Here is a 27,600-nt window from a genome sequence, read left to right as displayed (position 1 = left end):
ATTTCATATTGTCCAAGACATGTCTGTAAAGAGAATCTAATGCTTTTCTGAAGGATTACCAGAGACACAAAGTACTATTAGTTTGTTATTTATAGTACAGTAGGTGAAACCAAGAAGGTACTGAAGACATCACTTTAAAACCTAGAATTATTCAACTCCAGGTCAGTTTTGACCATGTAACATGGGTTTGCAACTGTTGTTTCAGAACTTGAAGATGTTTTAATAAGTATTACACTGTTAAAACCCCAGGGTTTCAGTGAACAGACTTCATGGATTTAAGTGAAATAAAAGACAATTTCAGCTGAACCAGAAGAAAGAAATGTTTCGATGCAAAAGCATCTGTTTTTCTCTGCACAAGTGAATACTCATTAACACCAAACACCTCCTGTGTTCTCAGTCACAAAGCTCTGGTCGGCACAAACACCCAGGGAGAAATGAGCAGCAAAGGATAAACTGGTGACATCCACTCTGGAGCTTTGGCCACCTTTTCCCTCCAGTTCAATCCTCTGAACCATATTTGCAGTTCCTACCATTTTTGGCCCAAATGTGACCTTACTCCAGGAAGAGGAAGAAAATGTGTTAAGAAACAGCTCAACCAGAGTTTCCTGAAATGTGGGGTCATTTCCATCTCTTACTGTTAAGAGCCCAGTTATTTTATCCATCTTTCCCAACCATCTTTAACAACTGTCAGAGCCTGCAGACCACCACAGTGCCCAGTATGACAACACCACCAGCCTGGAGCTGTAATATTTAGCTCGAGACTGATTGGCCAAGACAACGGACTTGGGCTTTCCAAAGCACATAAATACCTCAGGCAGCAGCTGTTCAATGTCTTTGACTGGATCAAAGAGCCCCAAAATGCCAGCTCTCAGTCTGGTCACTCTGGTCAGCTTGGTGTCCACTGGTGAGTTGAGATTGCTGTAATGCAAATGGGCTTCACTGGGTTTAGGCAGATAATAATGAATTATTGGAATTCACTTGAACATAAATAATGCTGAGGTTTTTCCCTCTAGCTTTATGAGGAATGATGGTAATGTGGACAGTTATGACTATTGTAAAATATGGAATTAGGTGTGCATTAAGAGACATATATTGAAGTAGCTGGAGCTTTCAGAAAGAATCATAAAATTGTTATTGTTTGAAAAGACCTCTAAGATCATCAAGTCCAACCATCAACCCAGCACGATTAGAAAGTAAAAATAGTTTATTTGTATCTATAGCTTTATCTATAGCTTTGCTTTCTTTTTGGTGTATATACCTTAAAGCAAGACATCAGAAAAAAATGGATCAAGTCTATACAGCAGGTTGTAGAATGCCCTTTTACCTAGAGTTTCTGAAATTACAAACTCCTTGGAGCTCATGTCTTTCCCTTTAAACACCCTATTTTGTACCTGAACGCTTTCTCTTGCACTGGACTAAGAACATGGTTGATTTTCCCCTATTTTTCCTCTCTTCCACGTGAAGTTTTCACCAAGCAGCTGGAGGCACACCCGCCCCAGCACCAGCACGGGCACTGGGCGGCGATCTGCAGCGGGAACCCCACCAACCGCATCCGCGGCTGCGACAGATACGGCTGCGGCAATTTCGGCGCTGACAGGTAACCCGGCTGCCAGGGCTCACCTCGCCCTCCTACCCTAAATGTGCAGGCACCAGGAAGAGTTCAGCTACACAGAGCTGACTCTCAGAATGAGAGAATACTGCTGTCCGCAGGACCTCTGGCTGGTTTTTGGGATATTCCTTGGCAATCTTGCAGAAGCACAGGGATACCACTGCTGACAACAGATGCAGGGGTGAAAGAGCAGGACTGTTACGTGAATTATAGGCAGAGTAAAAGAAATGAAAGTATTTCAAGGATTTGTGTCATTTACCCTTGTTGCTTATACTCTGGAAATTTAACCAGCACTCAGCAACAGCTTACAGGAAGCTGAGTAGATTCAATTACAAAGTAAAAATCTGTCAGCATCACTGTCTCTAAGTAGGGACCTCATACAACAACAGGTTATATTTCTCTGAAGAAATGCTTTTATATGTGGAATGACTCCCACCTTTTCTTGCCATCTCCTTTACCCAGGCTCTAAAAGGGTCCATTTTCATCATGCAGTTTCCAAATTTCTAAGTGAGAAAATGCCAGCCAAAATTCTATTTTACATGGCACGCTTGTTTTTTGGGGATAAAATAGTACTTTTCCATAACAGTTTGAAATACCCCATGAACTTGGGGAAAGTAAAAAATAAGCTTAAATTTAAAAATTCATCCCACTCTGAAGAAGGTCAGAGTAATGTGAACAATTTGCAACAACAACAACAAAAAGATTCTTCAAACCTGCTACTTCTGTTCAATTTCATTGCAGGTAAAAAATTGTTCTTAGACAAGCTCCAGCTATCATCCTGCATTAAGTGACCAGTTGTAACATAACATTAACCTTGAGACATGTCCCTAATTATGTATTTCTGCCTCCAGGCACAGTGGCAAAGGAAAGCACGTGGGTGTGGATGTCATCTGCTCTGACGGAGCCACGGTGTACGCTCCCTTCAGCGGGCAGCTCTCGGGACCCATCCGCTTCTTCCACAATGGAAATGCCATTGATGATGGAGTCCAAATCAGGGGATCAGGCAAGTAATTAACAGCAGGTGTGCTGTGAGACATGCACAAGTAATCACTTCATTTACTTGAGCAAGGTTTCTGTGGCTCTTCAATTCAAGCACAGTGTTGATTAATCTTACATCCTCTCTAGTATGCTGAAATATTGGAGGACAGCACCAGCAGGATGTAGTCCTTTCCTATGCTTTCCTTGGAGAGGAGGGAAGAAAGGAGTTGAAAAAACAGGTAGCAGGAAAATAACAACCCCAAATCAAAAAATAGGAAACTGTAAAAATAAAGCAACGGAAATATATCCTCAGTTTTGCTGAGGATGTTTTCCTGTCTCTATTTTCCAACACCCTTTTTTCCTTTTTGCCCTGGCAAATATAGTCATTGTTGGTACCTCGACTACATTTCTGCTTCATCCCAACCCTCTCCAGTAAGAGGCTGGCAGGGAGTGCTGCTTGCTCACCCCAGGAGAAGATGCAGCTGATGTTTCCTGACCCTGCTTCCTCTCCTGTCTCTCCCAGGTTACTGTGTGAAGCTCGTCTGCATTCACCCCATCCGGTACCACGGCCAAATCCGCAAAGGGCAACAGCTGGGGAAAATGCTGCCCATGCAAAAAGTGTATCCTGGCATTATTTCTCACATCCACGTTGAGAACTGTGACCACTCTGATCCTACTCATCTGCTTACACCTGGTAAAAAAACCCTTAACAACAGAATACACAACTCAGAACAGGAGTAGATTTGCACTCCAGGACCTGTGATACTCTTTTTGAATTTTTGTATTTAAAGCATTTTCCTCTATGAAATAACCCTAATCTAGAACTATTACGATCCAGCTTAGGTCTACATTCCATTTACATTTCCTAAAGGATTACAAATTTTATGGAGAAAAATCCAACTAGAAGCATGGAATGTAATGTCAGCATGTTCTTACCTTACTGTAAATCAAAATTAGTAGTTGCAAACATGCAAGTGATGAAACAATCTAGAATTTAACTTTGATGTGCTGTGTTCTGTGTTTCAAAGATGTTCCACCACTGCCACAGCAGGATGGGCGCTGGGCTGCAGTGTGTGCTGGGAACCCTACCAACGAGATAAGAGGCTGTGATAAGTATGGCTGTGGATACTATGGAGCTCCAAGGTAATATAATAATTAGAACACATGGGGTTTTGTTGTACTTCCACTGAAATAAGAGTTATGTGACCTTTGTTTAGGTCACATAAAAATTACAGCTTCGAAGGCTTGGATTGGACTTAGAAACTTTTAGGCTGCCCACATTGTTCATAACACCTCTCTGCTATGGTCTTTATTTAAAGACCTGGAAGAAAGGCATTTTTCTCCAGCTCTAACACGTCACCTACACCTTGTCAGATCCTTCAGCCAGTTTGCTGACACTGTTTCTGTCCTAACAGCCCATTTCCAGACCTCCCCATGTGCTGCCTAACCTCCCTCTGCAGCACTGGGCCTGAGCAGAGGTCTCTGTAAAGATGTGTTTGTTGTTTGCAGACGCAATGGCAAAGGGAAGCACCGGGCAGTGGATGTCATCTGTGCTGACGGGGCCACCGTGTACGCCCCCTTCTCTGGCCAGCTCTCTGGGCCTGTTAAATTCTTCCACAATGGAAATGCCATTGATGATGGAGTCCAAATCAGGGGACCAGGTAAATAGCTACCTGTCATTTAACATTTCTTTGTCTCGAGCTCATAAAGGATGCATTACCTTGCAGTTAGCCATGTAGTTTAGCCATGTTTACTTCTATCCACTTACATTCAGAACTTGCTCCTGCTACAACACAAATAACTGAGTTCTGCAGAATGTCTTCAAGCTTTTCTCTTTTCTACAGCACAAATTCCCACCTTCTCCTTGCCTTCCCTCTTCTACCAACTCAATGACTCCAACCACTACCTAATTTTTATGACCACAGCGTTTCTGCTATTTCAATGTTTCCACTATTTTTATATCAGTGGAAAGGGCAAGACAGACATTGTTAATATTTCTGAAATATAGTACAGAAGAACAAATGCTTCATCAGTCATCTGAGGTTTTCCCTCTCGTTTTTTTCACCAGAGTTCTGTGTAAAACTACTCTGTATCCATCCCATAAGATACAGTGGTGAAATTTCCAAGGGACAAGTCCTTGGGAGAATGTTGCCGATGCAAAGAGTATTTCCTGGGATCACATCTCATATTCATGTTGAGAACTGCGACCACTCGGATCCTACAAGCAATCTTGAAAGGGGGAAAGGGCAGAGAGATTGAAATGAAACACAGTAAATTCCAAATAAATCCATCTCAGCATCCAAAAGCTGTTTTTCTTCTCATGCACTACAGTTTATACCATCACCTGTACAATACTTTGAGCCATACACAAACAGTGTCTGTTGAATGGCAACAGGGACTCACAAAACAATGATTTGAGGTTTTGTTGGAATTTGCATTTACCAGAGAATCAGGAAATTAGCAATGACTAGCTATAAGCTTTCTCAAAGTCTGAAAAATCAGCTAAAATGCAACACGCTCACTCCCTCCAGTGGCAGAGAAGGCACATTCCTGTCAGCTTCTCCCCCAAGCACCAGCTGGCCTCACTTGTTCAGATCAGGGAGAACAAATGCTTTAAAAAATCCCAACATTCATCAATGCAGGCCTATTTAACTGGAAGCTTGGAGCTGGAACAAGCTGACATTAAACAGCCACATTTGATTACCTTAAAGGTCTTTTCCAACCTCAGTGATTCTGTGATTTGTGGCTTCACAGAAACACTGCCTTTGCAACCAGGACTGAGAGAGGGACAATATTCGAAGCAGCCTTTTAAGAGCTTCCCCCTGAACTGTAACTTTGTCACCAATGTTTATAACTATACCAACACTGTTCTGTTGGCTAGAGGGAGGACTCCAGGACTTCCCGAGGACTCACAAGCTTGTCCACGCTCCATTTTATGGTCTGCATTTCAGAAATCAGGTTTCAGGCACAAAGGTGAAACGACAATGACCAATTTGCCATTCTCCAGTCTCTCCCAAGGCTTGTCACATCCATTGCTTCTAGCAGGAGAGAACCCCAAGAGGACACAGTGCAACAGATGGATGAGTCTAGTGTATGAATTAAACCACTTTATTACATTTCCATTTGAAGCAAACCACACATCTTGAACCAAATACTGTTTGGAAATATTTCAGTTTTGTGTTTAAATTATAATCCCCTGGATTATCAAAGTGCTCAGCTCACAGCCTCTACTAACCAGAGTCAGACAGATGCTTCTTAACTGTGCAACAGGCAATAAAGCATTACTGACTCAGGTGTGTAACCTTGAATCCTTGGGCTTCCAGCTGGGAACAAGTGTGTCCAAGAAAAGCGTGGTTTAACCCTTTAACTGCTGTTTTGTAAAAGTGGGGAAGAAACTCACTTATTCTCTGCTGTGAATGCACTGGTTCTAGTTGGGGTAGAATGGAGCTGTGGATTTGTACTGGAAACAGCACAGGTAACAGGGGGATGGTTTTTGCTGTAGATAAGCAGTGCCTACAGAGCCCAGCCCAGCTCTGCTTTGTACTGCCCCAGCAGGCAGGAGGCTGAGGGTGCACAGGCTGGGAGGTGACATGGACAGGACAGCTGAGGCCAGCTGACCCAAGGGACATTCCATACTGTATGACATCAGGCTCAGCATATAAAGCTGGGGGGAGGTGGAGGAAGGGGCGTGTTTATTGGTGATAGAACCCTGCTTTCCTGGACATGGCTGATGGAAGTGGTGAAGAGATTCCCTTTTTGGGGGTTGCCTGCCTGTGTGGCTCTTGCTTTACTAATTAACTCTTTGTGTCCAGCCATGAGTTTTCTCACTTTTACCTTCTGACTCTCTCCCCCATCCCTCTGGCTGTGAGGGGCTCAGCTGACAGCCAGGGTTAAGCCATGACAGTGACAACCACCACCAGCAAATTCCTGTAGACTTCTCATTATCAATAGGAAGATGCAACAAGTGTGGCACCATAATCATTACAGCAAAAATTTATATACAATGCATTTAAGTTTACAGTGTGCAAAATGATAACACAAAAATACATACTCTAATTTACATCAACTCACCATGCCTTTCCCCTTTTAAGAAAATAAATATAATACAATCTGTCTCAAAAAACAATTAATAGCAACAAGTATTAAACAGTCCTGAAATATTTCAGGAATACTTTCACCAAGCCGTTCTCTAGAAATCAGGGCTTACACAAAGCTCTGGAAGAAACAGGTGAGATTATTACAGTCCATTTAGTCCTCTAAGTGACAATTTTAAGTGCTATAAATTCTTGATTCCAAACAGAAATGAATCAAAGACAATAGTATTGCCTCTGATCTTTCCTTACCAGCTACATTTATGAAATCTTATTTCTTAGCAATGAAAGCATGGAACAGCACTCAGACATCAGTCTTTGAGTACAAAGACCGGAGCCCAAATCCAATGCTATTCCTTATTGTCCTGACAGTTTCCAAAGTGCTTTATTACTCACTCAAGCAATCAATCCAGAACCAAACTTATAATCAGTAATTTTAACAAAATCTCTTTCTCATCCTTTTAATGCATAAGACAAAAAATAACATACTGTACAATGCATTCCCTAGTTTCTGTAATCTGAAAAAATTATTTAAAGTGCAATTTAAAGCTGGAAAAATTTTTGTAAGCATAAGCTTATTAACATTTTATTATACTGCTCTGAATTTAAGCTAGGTCACATCTGATTAACCTGGGATAGTGTATTTTAATATACAAGCTTTTACAATTAACACATGAATTATTTTAAAAAATAGCTATATAAAACATCATAACAAATAATACTGTACTCAAAGTTCTATCCAGCTTTCCACAGATAGATTTCCTAAAGGAAAATAGCTTCTCTTCTGACTAGATCAGAAAGAGTAAACAAAGACATAAAAAAAAAAAAGAAAAACCCAAACCCAACCTAAAGTAAATGGAATGTTTAAACTGAAGCTCAGAGAAGCCCAAATTCACTGAAGTTTGAAGCACCTGTAAACCACAGACATACTTTCAGAACCATTAAGTACACTTAAATCTATTTTCTACTTCAATATATAATTAATATTTTAGAGTGTTTTGCTGTTAGTTAAGAGAGGTTTTCTTAAGGAAGAAAAACTCAAATCTGGAAGAAAATTTTCACATTTGATTTTTAAATTTTTTATTTGCATAGAAAGCAGCACCCCAACCCACAGTTTTATCCACACAGCGAATTTACCACGTCGGCATCATATCAGGAAACCACATTCTTCCAAGGTGTTTGGAGACTTCCAGATGAAGCCGATCTAAGCTGTAATCACTATCTGGAATCAGCACCTCCTCCATTATGGAAAGCTGAGTGAGCCTGCCCCCACACATCTTTACAAATTCAATAAAACCTCTGCAGGTGACTTCACACTCCCCCAGCCCCATGGCCGTCAGGTTCTTACAGCGCTCAGCGATCTGGATCAGTTCATCATCCAAAGGCTGAAGTCCATTGGCGCACACGACCAGCTCGATCAGCCTGGGGCAGTTCATGCCAATGCGACCCAGCATGGCCTTGCTGACTGCACGACCGAAGTACAGGTGTGTGACAGGGGTTTCCTCTCTGAAGAAAGCATCAAATTCATCTTCATACAAGAAGAAATACATGACAATGTTGACTTTGGGGGAGTGTTTAACAAGAGCATCCCAGCTTTGCTTTTTAATGGTGTGAAATTGAACTTGTCCGGGATTTTCACTCACGACGTCAATGCGAAGGTGTTCGAGATCAACGTGTTTTTCACTGGAAAGAGCCAGCAGCAGTTCATCACTTAATATGTAGTAGTTCAAAGCCAGCTCCTTAAGTCCATGGCACTGATCAGCCACACAAAGAATGCCTGAGGAACAAAAAAAATTCACTCTCTAAAATGAAAAGTGAAAATAAGCACAGCTGTTCTCTGTAAAGTTGGCTTGAATTTTCATGCTTATATCCAAACCCCATGAAATACCCAAGTACCAGGTACCCACAACCTTTTACAGAGTTCTGGCCATTAACACTCCACAGTAAAAGACACAAGTCACATTCATCTTGGATCTGCATATCTCCTCTTTGTCTGTCCCTATGCAGAATTTCCTCAGCTTTCAAGAAGCAACTGAAATCAAGTCAGATTCAGCTGAAGTTGCTGCCATTCCCTTCCCTAATATTCATTCCTTCAACTTTCAACTATTTAAATCCCCACCACCCAGTTTAACAGCAACAACCTCTGTGAATAAAGACCTAAATAATGTTAACTCCTTCCAATCTGCTGGAATATGAAGAACACTGATTAAGTCATCTTTTGTGGACTCCAGAAAAGAATACAGGAATAGACCAGACCCAGACTCCCTTTTCCCAGCACTAAGGTTTCAGGAGAAAAGAAAGTAAGAAGGGAACATGAAGCCCTCTGAACTTTCAGCAAGGCTGTATTTTGAAGGGACTGAGTCCTTCACCAACCAATGAGGAAGTCACCAGTCCCAGATCTGGACACATGAGGGCACTCTGGAAGCTGGAAACACTCACAGTCTAACACCACAGGTCTCTGAAATTTGTACACACAGTAATCGTTTTGCACCTTGCAAAACAATTACTGACAACTGTTATAATCTCCTTTATCCCACCAAGCAGTGGCTGATTCATGGATCAGGGACTCTGTGGTGTTCCCACAGAACCCCAGTTAGTTAAGTTTACAAATCTGCACACACATTAAGGAGCCATCTGGTTACCCTCACAAGGTAAAGCAATGAACAGCACATCCTCTGAGCATGTGTGAAAGGCTTGCACTAATTTTGAAGGCCTCAAGGCCTATCATCAGAGGTAGCAAAGCAGTTGGAGAAAATGAAAAAATATCCCCAGGATTCCAGCAGATGCAGTCAAGTGAGTAGCACCCCCACCTTCATCAACCCAACTCATTCACTAACAACCACCTTCTTCTTCACTTTTGAATTGTCCAAACTCAAGACTAAGTCAATTATGATACTTCACAACTTCATTTTTCACATATATTCAGTACTCACCAGCAGGTGAAACATGAGGACAGCTGCTCATTTTTAGTAGTTTTAGAGTATCACTGTTGTTAGCAACAAGAACCTTCAAGGAAGGATCATCAAGGGGTGTGTCATCTATCTTGATTGATGATAACGACTTGGAGTTCACAAAAACTACTGTCAGTGCTGATGCAAAATGAGCCTATTCAGAGAAATGGAAAGAGGGAAAAAATTCTTACAAAAAGATGAGCAAAACTTCAGTGCTTTGACCTCACATTCTACACAAAAAGTACAAAAATAAACACTTCACATGGATCCCCTTTTTCATGTAACAAAGAATTATTTCAACATAAACAGAGGGGATCTTTATTTAAAAATATGCTGCTGCATGTGACAAAATTAACCTTACACTTATTATTTATCTACTCTGATTTATCATTTCAGTGTAATACATTGATAACTACAGAGATAACTAGATACAATGATGAGCCTGAAGTATCTGGAGTTTTTCTGCAGGAAAAAAAAGAAATGGCCTTTATTTTCCACAAAGTAATTCTTCTGTTATTGCAAAGTAACTAGAGACTGTTTCATAAAATTGCCATCAACTTAAGAACAGAACATTAAGAAAGCTAAAGTGGTTTAAGAGTGAATTAAAATATGCTAGTTACAGTTTGTAGAACTTTACCTTAGAGACATTCATGAAGCTTGGTTTTGCTGTAGAGATCAAACCTAGTGTCTTGATAGAACAGTTCACCAACTGAGAAAGGATGTCACAGGCTGCTTCTGCTGACTCAGTACTACTATCAACCTATAAAAGCAATTTAAAAACAGTGAAGTCATTCTGCAGTGTTACTTAGAAAACAGCACCATGGATACCCATGACTGTAGGTTCCACATCTACTCAGCTCCCGATTGCAATCATCACAGGCACAAAGTGCAATATTTACTGAAAATTTCAAGACCAGAAAGAGTTCAGGGAAGTTACTATTAGAAAATTTTCCTGAGTGTGACTGCTGGGTAATTATAGTATGAACACATACCTTAAATCCTAGTCTTGTCATCAAATAACCTCACATTACCACAATACTCTTACAGTACTGGTGCTACAAAACGAAGTGATGTGTATGCATTTTTTTTAAATGCCAATTTTTAGAGCCCAAAAAAGACTTGACAAAGTCCTTGCTCCAGCAAACTAATCGATTTTATCTATATGGACAACACCTTTGCATCTTAAATAATGAATTGATTTAAAATTCGTAAGCCTGGAGAGTAACTTTGAACAAATCTCTTATTTTTGCCTCACCTTCCACCTCTGTTTCGTACAACAACCACTATTTCTTAACTCTGCAGAGGTTAGAGTGCACAAAATTGGATGAAACTGTGTGCACATGTGGAAATAAAATGCTGCAGTAGTTGCATTTTTAAACATAAGACTTGCCAGGTACAAGCCTTAAGGCAGCTGACACAGAACAGCTGCATCCCTCGTGCTCAGTGACGTGACACTGACCCAAGCTCATCCACAGCTTACCTTGAAGCTGACGTACTGCAGATGGTCAGCGTGCCTCTTGATAATCTGCTGAATGAGATCTGGATGTGTAGACTTTAAATAAGAAGTGGCTGGCTGGCTAAGTTCAAATTCAAACCTCCTCCAGAGATCTGGGATGTGAAAAACTTCATTCCACCTTCGACAAACAGAAGATGCCCTGGCTCGATCCACTAAAGTGAGGAACTGAAAAACACGCAGGATCACGTGGTGTGGAAGGCTGCCCCAGTCCATCGAGGTGCTCAGGTCAGATTCCCCAAACCCTGAGCCATATAAACCAGTTTTCTGTTTTTTGCTTGTCTGGGATGTTCCAGGAGCTTCAGTTCCAGCCGCCACCTTCTGCCCAGCTCTCTTCATGGTGAAAATTTCACAATGTAACAATCCAAGGTATTCAAACTACACAGGTTTCTGAAAGGTCTCACATACAACAAGTCTCTAGAAAAACACAGAAGATTATGGGAGGAACGGAGAAAGGCCAGTGGGAACACAGTAAGCAATAACAAGTTTAATAACATTTAAATACAGCACATTATTTTGAAAAGAAGCATATCCATATGTCAATATCCAGGGCACAGATGTTGGCAAGGACCTTCTCTTTCAGTATCTTTTATTTTGTACTATTTGGATTGAATCTGGACAACTTGGACTTGTTAATTTACCAAGTGTAGTTTCATGTAGTAGTATTTCATAGTACATAAAACATTTTGTAGGGATCAAGAAGTATTTAAAAGCAATTTAATTCAGAAGTAGAAAATGGATTGTTTAAATTTAAACTCAGTTGACAAACTATGGAATCTACTCACGAGCTCTAAAAAAGGTTTATCAACAAAAAAACCTAATTCATAAACTCCTTTTTTAAACACAGATAAACCTGGAACAGACATGTTCAGAAGAGTCAGATTGAAAAGTTCTGCCCACCTTCCTCAGTTTGCTTTTTTTCCAAATAATGCCAAGCAGAGGAAAGTGTCTGCATAACTAACAATAAAAAATTTCAGAGGCCACTTATCAAAGCAGGGCAAAGTAACTGAGGTTCACATGCTGTTTTTCAGCAGGAAAAGGACAGTGACCTTGGAAATCAGCAAACTGCACAGATCTGCTTCAGCAAGGGACATTTGCCCCATGAGCCAGAGCTCAGAAGAGCAGCATAATAAAAAAAGCTCTGCTTTCACAGGCTGAAGCAGTGCAACCTAACCAAGTCCATTCTAGACTGAATTCTGTTTTTCAGTCAATTTTCAACAACTGGCTTTGCCACTTCATTTTAGTAGAGGTTGAAGCCCCTTCTCAAATGTCCCACTAACCAGATGTTCATCCAGAACTTCTCTCTTCCTAACCTGTGTGAAGTATTTTCAAAGCAACCATGTATTTTTCAAGAAAGAACAGAGCATATTATCTATTTTTACTGAACAAACTCCCATGGCAACCCCCACAGCTTGTTTTTTCTGGACTGAAAATTTTCCATAGTATCTTTTTTATGGAGGGAAAGGGGAAAGGAAGAAAAGAAACCACCCATAAATCCGTGTATTGCAAAAACAGCTGCCAAAATAAATACTATCCTATCAAAAATTTACCTGGCATTTTCCCCAACCTATAAAACCTGATGTGTTTGGCTCAAGAGTGTCTGATAAACTCAATTTTTATGAAAAGAAAGCATCTGCATTCTTTGAGAAACTGGAAAGAAAAATGCAGCCAATTTATTAAGGGCTGTTCATACAACCAGCTTCGTTACTGCTTGACTTCCTGACAAATTATCTCAATCACCAAGGAATTTATTTTAGCAGTTGTTATACATATTCACCCAGTCTATTTAAATTTCCACTAGTGATTGGAATCAGCATATGCAGACAGATAACCCAGCAACACTCTTCAAATTATATTAAATAATAGTTTTTCTTCCCTGAGTAGACACATGGCTTACATGAACAGTGTTACTAATGTAATGAAGATGCAGGCTCAGCATGAATAAACATTTTGCTATTAGACCATCAAGTTATCATCTACACAATCATGTTTTATGACTTTAGACTACTTTAAGTCACACAACAAATGGGCATTCCAAACCATTAAGTGTGGATGTAGTAATTAACCATTACAAAACTCTCTCTTAACAGTTGATCATAGCCTTGCTAAATTTAGCTAAGGCGAAATACCTTTTAAGTCAAATACACCTGTTGCTTGTTTTTCTTCCTCCCTACTCGAGAGGAATTACACACTTGGCTGTTTACTACAACAAAAGTCTGGAACAAAAAAGTGAAATTGAACACATGCTATTGTTTGAGAAGCTTCTCCTTGCTATTGCTATTCTCATGCAGATCTGTCTTGGTTAAAGACAGGTTTCTGATAAAAATGGAAATTTCTCCTATCTCACCTGAAACTTACTTGAACTTCATGGGTGCTGATTTGGCTCCTACAAGGAAGCTCTGACATCTGAGAACAACCAGAAAGGACATTTCCCTAAACCACAGGTCAAGCTACAGACCAGAAGCAGCACTCCAGATGTAGGAAGTGATGCAGCATGGTATTGCTGGTATACACAGCATCTATGCTCTGCCTGCTGGAATTTGGCCAGAACTTGTTCTTGTTGCTACAGCCTTTAGAAACTGCTGTCTCCAGAATGTCTATGTTTAGAATTCTACACTACAGTCCTTTTTATCTAGCAAAATGAATTCCTATTATTCAGCGTGGGATGCAAAGCCAGAAAAAGGTTCCATTGGTTATGCATTGTAGCATTTTTAACAAACATGAAACCCCAATATTTACTGCAAAAACAAGAATCCCTACTTCATTCTGAATCCTTATGAACAGTATGTATTTTAAAGCACAACTGAAGTTGGCTAAATGACATTCCCATGTGATATAACCCAGGCAGCATTCAAATGAGAGGTTTACACACACACACACAAAACCCTACCTCCAAAGAATGTGGAGGTTCCTGTCAAGTTACCAGCACCTTTCTGGTATCTGAACATGCATCCCACTGCTGAGTCATCCTGTATGTGTGCATGGATTCCTTAACCAGAAGGCAGGGATGGGTCCCAGAAGATGAACTGACCTGTGAAGCGACCAACCAAAGAAAAACTGTTCTGCAGTGTCTGGGAAAGCCATAGAAAAGACTGACAACAATTCTGGAACAGAGACTGAGACAAACAGAACCCACTGCTCTGAGAGCAGATGTGGAAGCAGAGCAACAGGATGTAACAAGCACATTAGTTTTACCAAACATTATCTGAAAAATACCATTTAACTAAGGGGAAGGTGTAATTGTTGGCAAAAAAAAAAAGCTTTTGCATAATCTACAATTATAGTCACATAAGCACTCTATGCAACACAGATACACCTCTTAATTCTCGAGTATTACCCAAAGAAAACTACAAACCATGATAACAAATGTTTAATTTTTTTTCAGCCTATATACAGGCTATGTTTTTTCAGTCTACACCAAAATAATGTGAATCAAAAGTTATACTTAAAGACAGGACCTCTGATACTTTGACATTTAAAGACTCTTGATGTTAAACTTTATTCACTTTTACTCCAAAAGTATGCTTACTGCACCATGATAATCTTGACAGTAAACAAACAATTTTGGCTAATTAAACTGTATCTGGAAAAAATATATCAATAATGTAAAAATATCCTCCCACATACTAATGAAAAAACCATCCTGTGTCTTAGTATGACACAGTATGTCAGTGCCCTATGAGAAAATAGACCCAAAACTCCCATATCCAGTTACCAATTTTACATTACCTGAAGATGCTTTAATGGAAAGCTACAAGAACAGCAACACCCACCTCACTAAATCATGACAGATTGTAGAAACAGAAGATGTTTACCAGGTATTATGTTCAACCAGTAATAACATTTATAGAAACCTTCCAATGCTGAACTTCTCTATTTTTCTTTAAAAACTGGACAAGACTTTAGATTCTCCCAGATCATATCATCTTTACAAAACTACCTAGTTAATATGAGCTTTATAAAGGCCAAGTGTAACAAAGGTGTAGTATACACTATTTAGGAATACATGAGAAGTAGCCCCCATCTTCCACACAAAATCAAACTCAAGTACTGCAATCTGTGCAAGTAATGCTGCTGCTCAGCTCACACACCAGAAAATTTAGAACTGAGTAGTCATGCTTGTCTATAAAGGGAAAGCTGATACTCATTAGTAACTCAGTTTGTGGGTGGCACCTGAAGAAATCTGTCATTTATGGTGGCCTGGTATTGCACAGTCTGCAAATATCACGTTCTCTCTCCTGTGAAGTGAGCAGAGTCTGCACAGCACACAGAATTCATTTTCCTAAGTACTATCAGTGTCTAACAAATAAAAGGTTTATAATGCCACATATAAACAGCATGCTTAAATAACATTATAACTGACATCACAAAACACTGAAATGCAATTTAAAGATTCAACAGAGAAGTGTATTAAGTTTACAAACCACATATTTTGAAAGAACTTTCTTACCTAAAGAATTCTTCCAAGTTACAATAGGCAATAAATAAGTGAACTGAGGCAGCTGCAGCCATGGGGCACTCACATGCATCTGTCTGCTTTCCCCTCCTGTCCAAATAAAATGCCACAAAAGCCTGTGTTAGTTTTGAAAAAAAAAATCATATTACATCCAATGCAAAAATGATGGGGAAATATATTGACATAAATGTATAAATTTTCTTGCTTTTGTAAAGGAGCTTGAAGGGGATCATCTTCACACAAGGTAGCTTATCCCACAAAGCAAATATTATCACTGAAAGAAACATGAGGTCAGATTAAGTATAAAAGTGATGGGAAACAAATGTTGCAACTGCATTTGCATTTACAATGTAAACAGCAAGCTATTCAGTATTTGCATTACCATTATCACTACTAGTGAATCTTGGTAAACAACACTGTAGCTACTAAAGTAATCTAAGAGTCATGAAAAACAGAGAAAAAAAACACCCAAATGTTTTTTCCTGCCTTCTGCCCTTCTGTGGCAAGGCTGTCTAATGGCCTGTGATGAACACACAGAGGCCACATGGCCCAGCTCCCCGCCACAAACGTGCACAGCCCTCGCCAGCACCTGCCCAGGCCTGGCTGCAGTCACAGGGCAGGAGCTGCTCCCGACAACAACAGAGCACCCAGCCCGCAGCCACCTCCCTGTTTATGAGCTCCCGGCACCCAGGTGACAGCCCGGGCCACCTGGCAAGGTGCATCACGAGGCACTGCAGCAAGGGGTTCAGATCAAAATCCCTGGCCTCCCTCCACAGTATTTCCTTTTAATATGACATTACAGGTACGTTTATGTTTCAGTCTTCCATCACAAGTAATCATTCAAAGCTTTTACCCCAGGAACATAATGAAAAAATTTATTTTATAAAAATACAACAAAACCCTCAAATCTTTGTTGTGGTAAGCTTTATATTGCTTTTACATACCCCATCATGGGGGGGGGGCAGGAGTACCCTTCCACCTGTTCTGAATGCAGGATTTCAGAGTTCTTCCCAACACTCCTCATGTGGCCACAGCCAAAAGTAATTACTAACAGTAAACTGACATCTGAAAATCAAGGAAAGGACAGTAATATCCTTTTATAGTAAGAACTGTATCAAATATAGGTAGTCAATAAAGACTACCTACAATGCTCAGGCTTCTGAATTTCACAGAGATGGGACCTGTAACAGCCAAGTAACCAAGAGTATCACTGAGGAAGAGAGCTTCTCTTGAATAGACCTATCCCAAGACCCCTCAGAAGAGATGGAAGTTCATACTTTTACACTGCAGATAAGAACTAGCAGAATTTCAGATAGTACACTAAAAAAAAAATAAGTTACTGGAAGTGACTGTTAGCAATAAAAACATAATCAGGTGTACATCCGATGTACATCTGAGTGTCTAAGGCCAAAAGAACTATCCAAAGGAATAAAAACGTTAGCTTATCTAAGCAGAAATGTATATAATAAAATATTACAGTTATCAGAGATGGAATCAAATACAAGCTTGTTATGCAAACAACAGTGAATTGTTATCAAAGGTAGGTATCCAAATGATTATCAAAGATAAACAGCAGCAACACAGTCACTGAAATGAAACGCTCTGATAACTGCTGAAGTGCACCAAATCTATTAATATCCTCATTTGTATAAGCAAAGTATCAAAAATTGGTGCACGTCCCCCATGCAGCTCTACCTGTGATCCAGTATTTTGACAGCTGCACATTATCCTACTCAAACTACCTCAAATGCACTAAAGCAATCAAGATTCAGAAAAGATCAATTTAATTAACTGTTTCTGCAACTTATCCTGCCAACAGAGCTGTAAACTTCTGCTAAAATTAGGACATTAAAACCTCTCCTGTGGCAGGGGGGCTTGGAGGGGGATTTGAAAGGTGGTCAGCAGTGGCTCTGTTAAACAAGCCTTCAGTAGCTGTTCACTACCACCCAAGCTACAACATAAGTTCAAAAAAAGGTTTCATTACTGGAAACAAACTTATCACAGATTCAAGCTGCAAAGATGTAACTGCTTCCTCTGATTTCTAGATTTTCTTTCCAGTTCTTAACACCGGGACTCAACAGGAATTAATAAAACACCATAAAATACTAGTAGAAACAGTAGCAACCAAACATAAATGCAGCAAAAACTGAGTTCCTGAAAAATAAAACCCCTTCCAAATAACCAAGCTTGGAAACATTCCGGGATAAAGCTGGCATCTTTATAATTAAGCTTTAACTTTCTAACACCTGGAAATTAATGTTTACAGACCTGCCTTACACGGCTGAAATACCGGTCCCATTAATCACAGTGTCTTTAAAGAAATCGCAGTTCAGTGACAGCACCCGAGGCCAACCCCTCTCCACGTTAAGGAACTCGGAATTCAGAGTCTGCCTGGGGAACAAGAGCTGCACAGGGCAGGCAGCCCTGGAAAACTGCTGCCACCACAAATTCAACCACTGTGTATGGTGCAAAACATACGTAAAAAATAAATTTGAAGCCTAATTCTCAGATGATGTAGTCCTTCAGGATGATGAGCTCAGAGATTAAGCTTTTTCTTCATCTAGGGCCTATTAGACTTTTAATAGGTGGCGTTTTTGCTTCTGAAGAGGATTATTTAGTTTTTTTAATCAGTCCTTATTTTTCTCAAAACTGAGCCTCTGATTCAAGGGATTTACCACATTTTTAGTACGTTTATGACAAACCCTCAGAGTTCTATAAATAAGCATATTCAGCTGAACATCTTAATGCTTACATTAATCTTAACTGAAAAAATACAAATGCATTGCCACACTTAGGGTGAAATTTAGATATTGGACTTCTACTGCAGCATTATTTTTGGAAGGAAGCCTCCCCCCTGTGCCCAACACCCAGGACCCCTCGTTTTACTCAACGACACATCCCAAGCTGCACAGCTCTTTAGAAAGCCCTCTCTTGAGGGTTCACCTACACGCCCACGGCAAGAACGAAAAACAAGCGTTGCTTCCATAGGTTTTCTTGAAGCCTTCCTCCCCGACTTTAAGAAGCACTGAAGATGTTTACAAGGGAACATCAGTTCCCAGGCACTGCACTCCCGCAGCTCGGTGAGAGCTCCCGAGATGGCACAAACCCAGGGCTCCGCACACCGAGCCCCTCACGAGGTTGGGCGCACAAGGAGAATTCAAGTCTCCAGGGGCGGAGTGCGCCTGTCTGTCTGTCCGTCCGTCCGTCAGTCCGCCCGTCTGTCTCCGCAACCCGGGCCGCCCCCGCGGCCTGTCCCCCACCCCCCCCCCCCGGCCGCCGCGCAAGGGCCAGTCCCCGCGGCCGCCCCGCCGCTCACCGCCGCCGGTGCGCGGCTCCCTCGCAGCGTGAGGCCGGGCCGAGGCGCCGAGCAGGGGCAGAGCAGGGCCAGCACCGCGCTCAGCCCGCAGCGCCCGGGACACGCCGAGGGCGGAGCCGCCGCCCCGCCGCCCCAGCGCAGGCGCCGGGCGAGGCCGCGGGCGGCGGGCACGTGACGGCGGCGCCATTTCGCGCCCGCCGCCCTCGGCCCGCGGTAAAATGGGGGGGCCGAGGTGTGGGCTCGGGGCCCGCAGTGACCGCCGATAGCCCCGCAGGGACCGGGTCTGCTCCTGGCCCTCAGAGCAGGAGGCGGTTGGTTCCCCCTCACCAGGCCTCCATCTCAGAGTCACACAGTCATTTAGGTTGGAAAAGACCTCTGCAATCACCGTGTCCAACCTGTGACCGAACACCAGCTTGTCAAACACACTGCGGCACTGATAGGAAGGATGTGTGCTCATGTTTTTCCAAGCAGTTCCATGGGTGAGGGCATGGGTGTCAACGTCTTTGAAATAAGCCTTAATGTTTCTACCCACTTCAAGCTGTGTTTGGGTTACAGAACCCAGACGGTTTGACTCCTGAAACAGGCGATGGGTGCTCACAAGCCTGAGTGTCTGAACTTGGGGGTAAAAGTACAGGTTCAATATGTGGTGGGCGGTTGGGGAATGCTGTACCCTCCCAGTGCCTCAGCTGATGGGGAAAGGAAGAAGGCAATGTGCAGCCAGGAGTTTAGGATAAAAGGAGGCTGCGGCCTCCAAAAAGCTCAAGAGAAGGAAGACCCCGCAGGCCTGTGCCCCAGTGGCCTCTCTCCCTTTATTGGAATAAAGTTTCAGGGCTCTTCTGTCTCCTTCCTGGATGCTGGCTTTTCCTAGTGTGATTTTCGGTGCAGCACTCAGTGTCATGTCTAGCTTTTCCTTTAACACCTCCAGGAATGGGGACTCCACTGGGCAGCCCATTCCAATGTCTAATGACATTTTCAGGGAAGAAATTCTTAATGCCCTAAACCTCCGCTGGTCCAGCTTCAGACCATTGTCCTTCCTCTTGTCCTGTTGCTGGTTGCCTGGTCACTGATTCCCACCTTTCAGGCACTGCACTCTCCTGTCAGGGACTTGAAGAGAGCCAGAAGGTCCCCCTGGAGTCCCCTTATCCCCTGGCTGAGCCCCACAGCTCCCTCAGCTGCTCCTGCCTAGATTTGTGCTCCAGACCCTGCCCCAGCTCCGTTGCTGTTCCTCCAGTCCTGCAGTGTTTGTGCAGTGAGGGCACCATAGCTGGACACAGCCCTGGAGGTGTGGCCCACCCACCAGTGCCCAGTGCAGGGGTCAGTCCCTGCTCTGGTCCCCATGGCCACGCTGTTGCTGATACCCAGGTCCTTCTTGACCACCTGAGCACACAATGGCTCACATTCATTTCCTGCCACGTGTATTTTCCATCATTTCCTGACATGAAGTGTCTGTAAGCCCTCATCATCCTTGAGCTAGGGCAGCCCTGGCCTTGGAAACTGCCCCATGAGCCTCTTCCAGGGGCTGCTCCTTCCAGGCAGAGCCATCCCCTGCCCTTCCTGTGGGAGCTAGGCATAGAATCAGAGACTCAAAGAAGGATGGCATACAAGCTATTACTGATTTCCTAGCAGTCTTTTGGCCAGAAAGGGCCCTATCCTGAACAGCAAGGCTTTCCCTGCTTGCTGTGTGTATCCTCTCTGCGACCTCTCCAAAGCACTGGGCTGAGCACTGCATCATGTCCAAACTGCAGATGCCCAAAGTATGCCTTTTAATGTTATCTAAAGCATAATTTTTAAAAACCTTGTAGATTTAATCTGTAGAGACACACTGCATAACAGTGCATCACTAATCAATGCTGCTTTATTATTGTAGTTATATCTTGCTGTATCTGAACAATGGAGCTTTTATTACCAACTGCAAAACACTTGCAGCCACAGATTTCCTGGCTCTTGCACATAGCCATTATTTACCAATAATAAGCCTTCAAATAATTTTTTTATGCTAAACATGTGCAGCATTTCCATGGTAGATTATATCTGCCCTACATAAAACCAAAGCTGGCAAAAGTTAACTGACTATTCGTGTGACCTCAAAATACAGTTTATTCCCACACATCTAAAAGCCTAGAAAATTAGCATGTTGAAAGGCTAATGAAACAACCTGAAAGGAATATTTGTCATACAGTCACTGTGACATCTTCAAATTCCTCAATTCCTCAACTCATCTTCAGTTTCTTCAGAGACAAAATGCACCACGCTCTTAAAATCAATATAGTTTAGAAAATCTGCCAAAATTACTCTTACCTACATGGTTCTTGACTGCTTTATTCAGAGTTTACAGGAAGTAGGAGATTAGGTTCCAGGTAAATTTTTCAAGTATTTTGTCCCTAGTAGATTATTTTAAACTGATTTTTTTTCAGTGTATACTGCTATGAAATCCATCTTCAGCTTAGTAGTTACTCTCTGTAGACAGTAGTAGAGGATAGATTGTAAACAGAGATTAGTGCAGATTTGCAGCTACTATCTAAATCCACCAGTCATGGGTTTCTCTGGTGCATTGCCAGTAAGCTTTGGGCTGCTGTGCAGGAACAGGTTCAAATGTACCTTAGACAGATTCATATAGGTTAATCTCTGAGGCTTTCTGTATAGAAGTTTCCTGTTTTGATCTGGTCTAGCAGAAACACGTTTTGTACTTAACTTAAAATGGACAAGTATAAAATAGTTTAGAAGAATTCTATGTATTCTATAGCTGTAGTCATTATTGCACAAATGCTTACAGTTATATTTGAATTTTAAAAAAAATCAGGTATGGATTTGACAGTACTGGAAGGAAATAGGCACAAAATGGGCCCACCCAGGAGATTCTGTCTTCTACCCATACCCCACAGGCCTGACACCATAGCTTGGCATCTCCAAATCCTTCATGTCATGCACAAGATGCAAAGATGAAAGGAAGCTGCATCACTGGATCACAGAATCACAAAATGGTGTGGGTTGGAAAGGACCTTAAAGGTCAGGCTGCTCCAACCCCTTGCAGGGGACACCTTTCCCTAGAGCAGGCTGCTCAGAGCCCATCCAGGCTGGCCCTGACACAGGTACACTGCATACAGGCCCTCCTTTCCTGAGCCCTACTGCCCACGTCAAAGCCACTCACAGTCAAGCTTAGCCTTCCTCCTGTGCTTGTCTCTCCTCAGACCAGATTTACAGAAAGATACACTTCTCATGTTCATGGTGTTTACAGGAATGTTTTGCATAGTAATTCGCACAGGTTTCATAATACATACTCTTTCTGCACTTTGATCGAGAATGGTATTCAAATTTTTTATCACCGGGCTTTGAAGTAGTAATCAAGAAAAACGGTTTGAATAAAGCCATGAGTTAATTAGTGTAAGAAAGGATTCTGGAAATCAAAATTTCCCTGAGACCAAAGATTGAATATGTGTCAATTCAGAGTCAGTATGCCATGAACTTGAAAGCTTTATGAGGACTGTGTGAAAAGTCTAGAAATTATTGGCCATTTCTTAACTAGCTTTTAACAGACAGACTGCAAAAGGGAGAGGAGAGAGTTCAGAATAAAAAAATAAGGAAATTTGGATGTTTATTGTAAAATCAGGCAGGAAGCCATGCAGTACATTGTGCTGTACAAACCCAGTTCATACAGAGAGGTCTCAAAAAGAACTCACCACCAGCTTTTTTAACACCTATACTTTGGCATAGCTGAACTTCATTGCAGGACTTACACATTTAATGCAAGCTCTGCTTCATTTTCATCATGATCACGATTCTGACAAATCCGCATAACTAAAGGACACAACTCTTGGTTGAGTGCTGTCTTCAACTCTTGGAAGATCACAGAGGAGGCCATGGTGCTGGCTCTGGCTGGAATTCACACAAGCCTCATCATTTCTATGCTGAAGGGTATTCAGGGTCAGTCTTAGCTTGGCTCTGAAAACAGTTGCATTTGTATCAGTGTACTAAGCCAAATAAGTCCTATATTGTACCCATTCCTTTTAAAAGTTTAATTATCATTCTTAATTTAAAACCCAAATACTTAAGCTTTGTGATCAAACTCGGCAGCTTTACCAATTTAAACCTAACACTGCAGACTGGAGCAGTGAATGAGACTCATGCCCAGAAAGTGGGTTAGTATGTCGTGTTTGCTGGAGGCTCATGAGCTGCTCTGCTAGACACCAGCTGCTGCGCAGACAGGCAGCAAGAAACAGCCTGTCTTGGGAATAGAAATCACCCAAGTTATTTTGTGAAAGTTTCTAGTGTACACACTGAACCTGAAATACAATTAGGAAAACAATTCCTATATGCCTCTTTGCAAAAGCCTTCCTTTATAATTATGAGATGAAATATGGGTTTATGTGAGCAAATCTTTATGAGATGCACTTTTAGAAATGCAACAGCAGTCTAATATTGTCTCTCCAGAAATAAGAATGAATCACTGAAGGGAGTTAACTCTAGGTATGTTGCAATCCAGTCCAATCCCATTGTTTAATTATGTGATTCTGTAAGATGTCATATTACAGTTCCTATAGATATATTTATGCTAGACACACATTTTGGACAAAATTGTTAGTAGGTACAGTTAAGAGTGCCCATCAAACTGCAAAGCAAAATAAGAAAATTCTTGATAGAGGTGCTGTTTTTCCTTTTTGTGGAAAGAGCCAGCACAAAGGTGTATTAGTAGTTTATAATTTGTCTGAAAATAAACTGTGTGGAGAAACTGCTGTATTCCTCTGGTGTACTATAGGCATGCTGTTCAAACCCCATTGGGCCAATGTGTTTTATTCTTTATTTTAAATATATATATCTACACATTTATAATCTCTATCTAGCAACAACTCCAGTTTTTCAATCATTAACTTTTGGAAGAAGGTTCCAGTAAGATGAGGGCTGGCTGGGAGCCAGGGGTCTGGCATCCAGCTGGGCAGGGGTCACCACCCAGCTCAGCAAGGCAGGTCCACAGGTGGCAGGCAGGTTCAGCCACAGCATGGAGCAGGTCCCTGCGGGCGTGGCAGGTCCATGGTCAAGCCGGGTCAGGATTCCTGGCCAGGCTCAGGGGTGCCAGTGCCTCCTGCTTTGCTCAGGGAGGGATTGACAGGCCAGGGCTGAGCTTAAATGGGCACTTGGGGCCCTGGGGCAAGGCTGGGCGTGAGGCCTGGGCTGCTCAGGGCTGTTGGTGCCTATTAGGTTATTAATGTATTAGTGCTGTGACTTTCAATGAGTAACTGCCCACTAATCTGTAAAGCACAGGTTATTTGATCCTCTGACTCAATATTATCTAAGCAGAGTTTAAAATAACCTGCCAGCTAATTCAGCTTCTATTTATTGGTGTTGGTGTAGAGATCACAGTGTCTGGCCTGAGTAGTGAAATCCTCTGAAATAGTCATATCCACGGAGCTTCTGATAAATGTGTTTGAGTTGAGCACACAAAAAATTGTCATTAGATGCCATCTTTAATACTTTTAGTTTGGATTACCCTCTTTAATAAATAGATGTCATTCACACTGAGCAAACACAGGCCTTAGAGAACTAACACTGTCCATAGTAGGCAGCTGAAGATTTGATCAGAAAAATAGCTGATAAAAGAAATACCTGATAAGTCAGCACCTGATGTAGCAGCAAACATTTTGAGCTTTAATACCAGAAAAAGCTTTGTAGTTTTATAGCTGAGTTATAGCTTGGCAAAGCTGCTTATGAAGCCTCCAGAGCCCTCTTTGGAAAACCTCAGAGCAGGTAAGAAAATTTTGGCCAAGGATGGTACAGACATACAAGACCATGCTTCAGATCAGAGGAAGGGATTCAACAACTATGCAAGTTACCCTTCAATCCTATATTGCAATCATTCATGCTCTCTTTATGTCCTTATCTTCTTTTTCTGCCATTGCCAAGTGCTGGGGTTTTTTTTAACAGATTTGAGAAAATCTGTTCACCCAGTTGACAAGAGGAGGAAGTGGGTTTGTTGAGTTCCTGTGCCAGGAAGGGAAATGCTAACAATAAAGGTTATAGAAGGGGTATCAACCATTTGCCTCCACCTCAGTTGGATTTTATCTGTGGGGCCTAGGATTCATGCATAGATAAAATAATATTTTAACTTTAGCATCCTCATCTTGCTTTTTAATTCATTTTACTGACAGTCTTCTTCACAGACATATTCCTGTTCATTATTTTCTGTACTATGCACAGATTTTTTTTTAAATTTCTTTTTACTGTTAGAGCAATGGCTGGTGAACAAAAAAATGCAAAACTGATGGATTCTCTGCAGTTTGCATTGTTTCTCTTCTCTCTTAATGTATTCTTTTAACATATTCTGTGTTCTTTCAGGTGTTGCTATAACATCACTTGGTCACAAGAGGGAACTCGCATATCAGTCTCTGGGATTTATTTTTACATTAGAACTTGGAGGACTCTGCATACTGATAAAGAGATACTAGGATATGCATGTATTTATATATTCATGCCTTTTAGTTACCAAAGAAGGAAAACTCCTAGAAATAAAGGACAATAACCCTGGCAGGCATGGCAGTAGAGAAGAGCCTTGGAATGGCCCAGAAACAGCTTTTTTATGCTCTATTTACACTCATAGATATATGCTAATGGATTGTGCCTTATCTCTGTTCCCACTGTGCAGTTCTGTAAATCTCAAAACCAGTACTAATGGTGTGAGGATGGAGCAGAACATGCTCTGTCCAGCAGAGCCTGACCAGCAGGGATTGTTCCCACCAAAAAGTTTGAGCAGCCCTTTATTTGAACTATCTGCTCTTCACCTCTTCAGAGAGTCACTGCTAGTCAAAACTTGACAGTACTTGGGATTTTTTCCAGAATTTATGGTATTTAATGTATATGAATATAATTTGATTGTTAAATGCATTTGCTAAAGGAGTAGACTCAAATACTAATTAATTTCCAGTTTCTGCTATGTGCCAGTGACAACATCATGGATTGTTATCCACTCTGCTCAAGGTTCATCTTTGTAAAATAAATTAAGTTATAAATCCAGACCCTTCTAACCTGACAGCCAGTGTTGTCCTCAGAACTTGATGTCCACGTTTTCCTACACTGATGTTCCCAATCAAGCAATTGCCCAGTAACACTGCTATTGTATTTGCAGGTTCCTCAAAAAAAGCACATGTTAAATCTCCCTATAAACTGAGCACAGTATGGGAACTTTTCTTTGAACCTTGCTGCTGCTTCTGTCCAGCTCCTGGAGAACACAGCCCATGCACAGCTTGCAGTTGAGGATCTGGGTTTGCTGTTTGAGCTGTAGATTCTCAGGGTGGTTGATTTCCTAGGAATAGGGGTCAGTTTCCTCTGTGAACATGGACCACCTTGTCTCCCCCCTGGGGTGTGTCTGGTCCCTCACACGTATTTGTTAAGCACTGCTGTCAGATTGTAGTGGTCCATTGGCTTGTCACATGGCAGTGAAGCACTGCAGTGCCACTGGAGCAGGGGACAGACCATCAGGTGACAGCTGCAGCACTCAAGCAAACTGCTTGGTTTGTCTGTCAGGTGCATCATGTCCTTTTTGCACATTTTCCATTTTGTCCTGTGACTGCATGGGTTCCTTAGCTCCCTTCAAGTGTTATTTCTGTTTAAGTGCTGCCCTTCAACTGCAGCCTTGTGGAGAACATCCCCACCATGGCTGGAGACACTGCTGCAGATGCAGGGGGTGTTGGGCTGCACGTCACTGATGTGTTGCAATGGATGTGGGGCCCTTTGAGAAAAGAGGTGTCCTACACCAAAGGGGGATTACTAGAAGAACTACTACATGTTTTGGGATCTGGGAGAAGATGTTTGGATTCAAGAAGCCCAGAGCTGATTCTCTTAAACTGGTTCTTGTTTATTCAGTGAAAGTCGCTAAGGATAAAAATCAGCTTTCCTAACCTGAACTTGCTTACGGATCTGTGAATCACAGTTGATATCTGTCAGTTTTGATAGATAATACAGCTCCTGGTCCTGAAACTTCTAAGAGAAGATGATGCATAAGTAATCATTATCTATAATCTCTACATCTGATTTATTAAACAGTCTAATTACTGATATAACTGCACCACACCTGCATGCCATTATCCTATTAGTTTGATTTTGTGGGATAACAAAGTTTGCACAATCTAATTTTCAAAATCTTGAAAGACTGGGATTAGTCCGGAAAAACTACAAATAATGTTAGACTCAAGCCAGGTGTAGCAGCCAAGAGCATGCCTCATGCTGTTAGAACTTACCACATCCTTTGAGAGGAGGAGGCTCTGGGGGGACCTTATCACTCTCTACAACTGCTGAAAGGAGGGTGTAGCCAGGTGGGGGTCAGCCTCTTTTCCCAGGCAACCAGCTGATGAGAAGACTTTGTCTTAAGTTGCTTCAGGGGAGGCTTAGGTTGGATATGGGAAAGAATTTCTACCCAGAAAATGTGATTAGACATTGGAGTGGGCTGCCCAGGGAGGTGGTGGTGTCACCATCCCTGGAGGTATTAAAGGAAAGACTGAACATGGCACTCCGTGCCATGGTCTGGTGACATGGTGGTGTTCAGTCACAGGTTGGACTCAGTGATTTCAGAGATCTTTTCTAACTTAAATTATTCTGGGATTCCTTGTGTGGTACCACAACCTGGATGTGGGCACAAACACTGCTAGAAAGGGGAAGAAAGACCCTCGCAAAGCTCTATCTTTTAACTGCTATATTTGTG

General features: G+C 41.8%; 2 protein-coding genes across 3 annotated transcripts; one reads left to right on the top strand and one right to left on the bottom strand.

Annotated features, from left to right (window-relative positions):
• Positions 1-846: 846 nt before the first annotated feature.
• Positions 847-4,846, top strand: LECT2 (leukocyte cell derived chemotaxin 2; the record flags this gene model as incomplete). The annotated part of the gene is made up of 7 exons (XM_084215804.1): positions 847-904; positions 1,465-1,597; positions 2,461-2,612; positions 3,111-3,281; positions 3,616-3,730; positions 4,097-4,248; positions 4,656-4,846. The coding sequence occupies exons 1-7, from the start codon at positions 859-861 to the stop codon at positions 4,844-4,846; spliced, it is 960 nt and encodes a 319-aa protein (XP_084071930.1). The 5' UTR covers positions 847-858.
• Positions 4,847-5,752: 906 nt separating this feature from the next.
• Positions 5,753-19,037, bottom strand: LOC311159542 (F-box/LRR-repeat protein 21-like). 2 transcript variants are annotated; one of them, XM_084215677.1, is made up of 7 exons: positions 18,915-19,037; positions 15,593-15,688; positions 14,033-14,173; positions 11,110-11,559; positions 10,267-10,389; positions 9,612-9,783; positions 5,753-8,455 (listed from the first exon to the last, which is right to left on the bottom strand). In XM_084215677.1, exons 4-7 carry the CDS (start codon positions 11,479-11,481, stop codon positions 7,812-7,814), a joined length of 1,311 nt encoding a protein of 436 aa, XP_084071803.1. In that variant the 5' UTR covers positions 11,482-11,559; positions 14,033-14,173; positions 15,593-15,688; positions 18,915-19,037; the 3' UTR covers positions 5,753-7,811. The 2 variants fall into 2 exon arrangements, with proteins under 2 accessions (XP_084071803.1, XP_084071804.1); XM_084215678.1 differs by lacking the exon at positions 18,915-19,037 and adding an exon at positions 18,546-18,592.
• Between the last annotated feature and the right edge of the window lie 8,563 nt (positions 19,038-27,600).

The sequence above is a fragment of the Fringilla coelebs genome (assembly GCF_963513975.1).
Source record: "Fringilla coelebs genome assembly, chromosome: 15".
Taxonomy (NCBI): Eukaryota; Metazoa; Chordata; class Aves; order Passeriformes; family Fringillidae; genus Fringilla; species Fringilla coelebs.
This window is presented reverse-complemented; position numbering and strand designations above follow the sequence as displayed.

Coding starts and splice junctions, on each gene's coding strand:
- LOC311159542 (XM_084215677.1), bottom strand. CDS start 11,481: ATGAAGAGAGCTGGGCAGAAGGTGGCGGCTGGAACTGAAGCTCCTGGA. Junction 10,390..11,109: donor TGCAGTACGTCAGCTTCAAG/GTAAGCTGTGGA, acceptor TTGCTTTTATAG/GTTGATAGTAGTACTGAGTC. Junction 8,456..9,611: donor TCCTCATGTTTCACCTGCTG/GTGAGTACTGAA, acceptor TTTGTTCCTCAG/GCATTCTTTGTGTGGCTGAT.